Genomic DNA, 4,702 nt, shown 5'->3' with positions numbered 1-4,702 from the left:
TACTGAGCTGTCGCACACGACACGATTTACCAAACCAATTTAAACCAGCTGACGTGTAAAACTCGCCTGGGCGACAGAGTAATAGAATAAAGATACCACTAGGTGGCGCGTATTCGCAGAATTCGGCCAGACTGTATCTCCTACTACAATCCCATAAAATAGATGCTACTGAAAACATTTCAGCTTTTCTCCAGTGAACATGACGATAGGAACGTGTTGACTAGATTCTATATTAATGTATGTATTTCTATTATATTAGACAAGAAATTCATGTCAGGACTTGACTGCGTTAACAGAACATTTGACTTCATGAACATTTTTTATTCAGTTTGAGAATATAATTAATTTAGAAATGTCAGTTATTTCAATTAAACCCTAACTAAACTACTTCAATTCACAAGTTGCTGACACTTGGTAACAAAAGAGATGTTTTACCTTTTTGTTTAATATTTGAAATGTTTGGTGTATTTTATTACAGCCCTTCTTTATTTACTGAGAGGGGCTATAATATGTTTCTTTTTTTCACTATGTGACTGTAATAATTATAAATAGAACTGTGAAACTTAGCCGATGGGTGGTTTTATGCCTACTATATTGCGTTTATGTTTGTAATGCCTTGTTGGATTTTCATTTGTAGCTTGTGCAGTACCACGGATTGCCACCAGAGTTCACCCACCCCACGCTCACATTCTCCCCCCACTAAAATATAAAAATCACACAACTTGAAAGTTGAAGCTCAACAATTACAGAAAATAATTTTAATATCTGTTAATTCATTGCAGCACACATTTATCCAGTCCTTTTGCACCGTGTATGCAGGTGGAAAACGTGACAGTCCCTAGAACATGAAAGCAAACGTACGAACATCTGTATGATGTATTTCTACAGTAAACAATTGCAAATAAACAGCTACGAGGCACAATGCAGAGGAGTTGGCAGTGCAATTTTCAGCTTTACCCCTGGAGGGGAAAGCTTTGCTTGGGTGGTCCACTACAACATACAACGTTTGTGTCCTGGCAGATGGAGGAAAACTCTCAGAGACCACTTAGAACATCGACGATGACAGCTGCCCCTCCCTTCCTCACACCCCCAGTGTACCTTCTGCTGGGACAGATGAAACTGGCACAGGCAGAGCACTGCTACATCACTACAATGTGGAAACAATCATTTTTATTTGGCTAACAACAATACACATTTTGAGAAAAACAAAGCCAGCGTTGGGTACTCGTCAGGTGGGTGAGGAATGATGAAGCAGGAGTTGCCGCTTAGCGCCGCTGTATTGTGCTCCATTCGTAGGACTCTGCAGGAGGAAGAGAAGCACCTGATTTAGAACGGGTGTGTTAGGCTAACAGTCTGAAGACGATCAGAGCATGCAGGAATTTAGATCACCTGGTTCTTCTTGGCTCCGTTTTCCCATCAGGCCGACAAACGAGTTGATTTTATGTCCTGTGGAGGAAAAGGATTTAAAATATAGATTATCGGAGTCCACTAGTTTTACTAAGCTGAGACTATAGAGGCTGGAACCCAGCAGGTCTTGAATGGTCGGTTTTTCTCATGTCTTGAATTTCAGAGGTGGATCTGCCTTATGTCCTCTAATGAAGGCAGATCTTTTTCTCGAGAAAGTAAATCAAATGTTACATAACTTTGTGCTGGGTTATTAATTTAATTTTCATTTGTAACTGCAGGATTCAAACTACTTCCCCTTTAGAAGGAGCTCTTTTCTGCATCAGAATTTGATTAGACATAATGTTTGTAGTGTCAGAGTGAAGTTCATGTGAACCAGAACCCAAACTGAAAGCTGTCCATAAACATGTCTGCGATACATGGATGGAAATATCCTGTCAGTCTGAGTGGAGGGCTGGGATACCATCAGTTCCATGGTGCTGAAACATAATGAGGAACGCTGGAACACCAACAAGAGCCTTATGGGGATTCTGTATCCCTCCAAACAAGACATCAATATTTGCGTTTCGCTGATGAACTGACTTAAGAACCGATGCGTTGCTCAGAAGTGTAGAATCGAGTGAAAATCTATGTTGCCTGATCTGGAGGACAAGCAAGTCCAACATGTCCTTGAGGATATTGATCTCTGCTGTGTCCTTCACTCTAATGATGACTGACATAGTCACGTTTGCGTAAGTGGAATAAATTATATGTATACTCAATTCTGCTCGCTCTGTTGCATCAGTGAGGGGGTGAGTCATTCAGAAAAAGGGAACCCCCACCCTCACGGACCCCCTGCTTGCTTTAGTCCCTTTAATCTCTTCTGTTTTTCCCCACAGCTTTGGACCACCCTCCTAACTGACCAATTAATGTGTTAAATAAAAGAGATGTATTCAGAAAACAGTCCTTCTGTAGAGCAATCTGTGGTAGTTGTCAGTTAATTAAACCCTGAAATTGTTTTCACCCACTCCGTCTGAGCCACAGCAATAAAAACCCAGTTCAATCAGTAATGCTGTGGGTGAAATATGAGAGAAATTTATTTTTCTCCCACTGTGCAAATCTGCATAGGTGATCCACTGCAGTTTTACAGCAGCTCTGTTGTCTTACATGGTTGATTTAATACCATGGAAATCAGCTCACTCCATAATACCATTAATACAAGCTAGACGGAGAACTAAACATAAAAAAACTGTCTTAATGCTTTTCAACCACAGCACTGAACGCTGCAGATCACTGATATCTCAGAACATCTCTCTATCAGACATGCATGTCTTAACCTGTTGGAATTTACTTCCCCACTACTTTCACAAACAGGATTAAAAGAAAGACAGCCTATTAAAGTATTACATGATCATTATTCCCTTAACAGGAATACAGAAAGTCCCAACAGAGGTGACTTACTTTTTCTGGTGATCTGTGGGTTTGCTGTGGAGAGACAAAGTAAAAGGAAAGGATTTTATAAAAAGCATGATTAGGATATGGGGCTTGTGGTGAATAAAACGAACAAGTTCTCACCCATGGAACGCTTCCCCATCAGACCGATGAACTGGTGCGGCCGCGGCTTTCTCGTCATCCTCAGGAGGATTTCTCTGAATGGGTCATTGGTGAGCCAGTCATCCTGAGTGGATGGGGAAAAGAAAATCTGTGTAAACAATCCATTAATATTGTTTTCCAAGAGTGAAACTGCCTTGACTATGTGTGTAACTGCAATTAACCTAAAAGATCCGTGAGACTAAGGATTCTTTCATCCACTCTTTACAGATTAGAAATTGCAAGTGTCAGCAGTTGTTTCTATTTTTGTCTTAAGATCTATTTCTCTAATATACATTAGTCTGGCTGAGATCTGGACCTAGGGGCCACTAATGGCCCGTACACTAAGTTGTAATGATTTACTGTGGGCTCATTCATCTGCAAAATGGCCCCAGCCTCCAGTTAAGGCTGGGGGAGTAGTGGCTTGGCACGATTCCAATCCACAATGTCAAACTCAGGACATGCGATTCGTGACAGTGAAGCTGCTTTAGGTTTCATTGTTTAATATGAGCACCTGGAATTTATGTCATTCCCACATTTGGAAGGTTTAAGATCCATCTGAATTAAACTAAACAGACTTATTATGTTTCAATTTAAAGATCATTGACTTGTTAATATTTTTTATATCTTCCGTGTCCCCCAAAACAGAGATCTGATTAGAAAAGAAAAGATAGGTTCTTATTGTGTCACTTTATCACTGCAAAATGGACAGTTTTTTTCCCAGGAGGAAATAAAAATTTGGTTGTGACTATAGCTGCTAGAATTATTATGCTAATCTAAGACCAATTTAATCGTGCACTAAAACTGACTAATCAGGATATAATATGATGAATAATTCTGTTTTCAGAAGGAAAACAGAGATCTGATTAACTGCTTCCTTCTTTAATATATTGCGGGTAATGTAAAAGGAATGCACAGATGTCATTCAAAGTGCTTCTTTTGCGAAATATGGCAGGAACATAAACATAACTAGTTGATTTTTACTCCACTTGACATTAATGTTTCGTGAGACAAATTCAAAACCTGACACAGAACCAATTAAAAATTGTACAATTCAGTAACAAAGTGAGTTACACATCGGGGCTAAATAACAGAACCTAAAGCGTCTGCAGTGCTACCTGAATCTGGTTACTGCTCGTCCAGTAGTCAGCTCCTTCTTTTGGCTCACCATCTTCGCAAAAAACTTGAGCAACGGCAATAAGCGCCATTAAAAGTGGCAAAAACAAAAGCTTCATGGTGCCGACGATGTTTTTTTAAATTTTTTTTTTATTTTCTAGTTTCCAGTCACTGTAAGATCAGATAAAAGAAGAAACTATAACAGAACTAAGTGGAAATTAACTATAACAGAGACTTGCTGCGCGCGCTGCTCTTCTCAGCTCAACACTGTTTAGTCCATAGCGCGTGCGTGTGTGCGTCAGAACGCTGAACTCCTGATTCTGTTTCCCCAAAGCTCTCCGCGCGCTCGGCTCCTGCACCAACTTCTTGTCTCGTGCGCCCTCCTGTCAAGACAGCCTCGCGGGCGTCCCTTTATAGCAGCTCGAGCTGCGTTGCTTAGTAACGCTGTTTTAGTAGTGTGATTACTCGTTGAAGAGTTTATGTTGCGCATCAAATTTATACAGTTCCAGGTGTCACGAGCTTTTATATCACAACACGTGATTATGAAACAACTGGATTTTTGCTCTCTTCAGTTCTACATAGTTATTGGTGTCTACTAGACTATTTCTACTGT

The 4,702-nt window shown here is 40.2% G+C and overlaps 1 protein-coding gene across 1 annotated transcript; it reads right to left on the bottom strand.

The window, feature by feature from the left end:
- Nucleotides 1-736: 736 nt before the first annotated feature.
- On the bottom strand, nt 737-4,494 carry tac1 (tachykinin precursor 1). The gene is made up of 5 exons (XM_005804481.3): nt 4,092-4,494; nt 2,959-3,061; nt 2,845-2,868; nt 1,390-1,446; nt 737-1,300 (listed from the first exon to the last, which is right to left on the bottom strand). The coding sequence occupies exons 1-5, from the start codon at nt 4,206-4,208 to the stop codon at nt 1,266-1,268; spliced, it is 336 nt and encodes a 111-aa protein (XP_005804538.1). The 5' UTR covers nt 4,209-4,494; the 3' UTR covers nt 737-1,265.
- Between the last annotated feature and the right edge of the window lie 208 nt (nt 4,495-4,702).

This window comes from Xiphophorus maculatus, chromosome 13 (genome assembly GCF_002775205.1).
Source record: "Xiphophorus maculatus strain JP 163 A chromosome 13, X_maculatus-5.0-male, whole genome shotgun sequence".
Lineage (NCBI taxonomy): Eukaryota > Metazoa > Chordata > Actinopteri > Cyprinodontiformes > Poeciliidae > Xiphophorus > Xiphophorus maculatus.
The sequence above is the reverse complement of the archived record's forward strand: the minus strand, read 5'-3'. Positions and strand labels throughout refer to the sequence as shown.

Excerpts from the sequence above, each read along its gene's own strand:
- tac1 (XM_005804481.3), bottom strand. The coding sequence starts at position 4,208 with ATGAAGCTTTTGTTTTTGCCACTTTTAATGGCGCTTATTGCCGTTGCT. Across the intron at positions 1,447-2,844 it reads CCCACAGATCACCAGAAAAA|GACATAAAATCAACTCGTTT; the intron begins GTAAGTCACCTC and ends TTTCCTCCACAG. Across the intron at positions 1,301-1,389 it reads ACGGAGCCAAGAAGAACCAG|AGTCCTACGAATGGAGCACA; the intron begins GTGATCTAAATT and ends TTCCTCCTGCAG.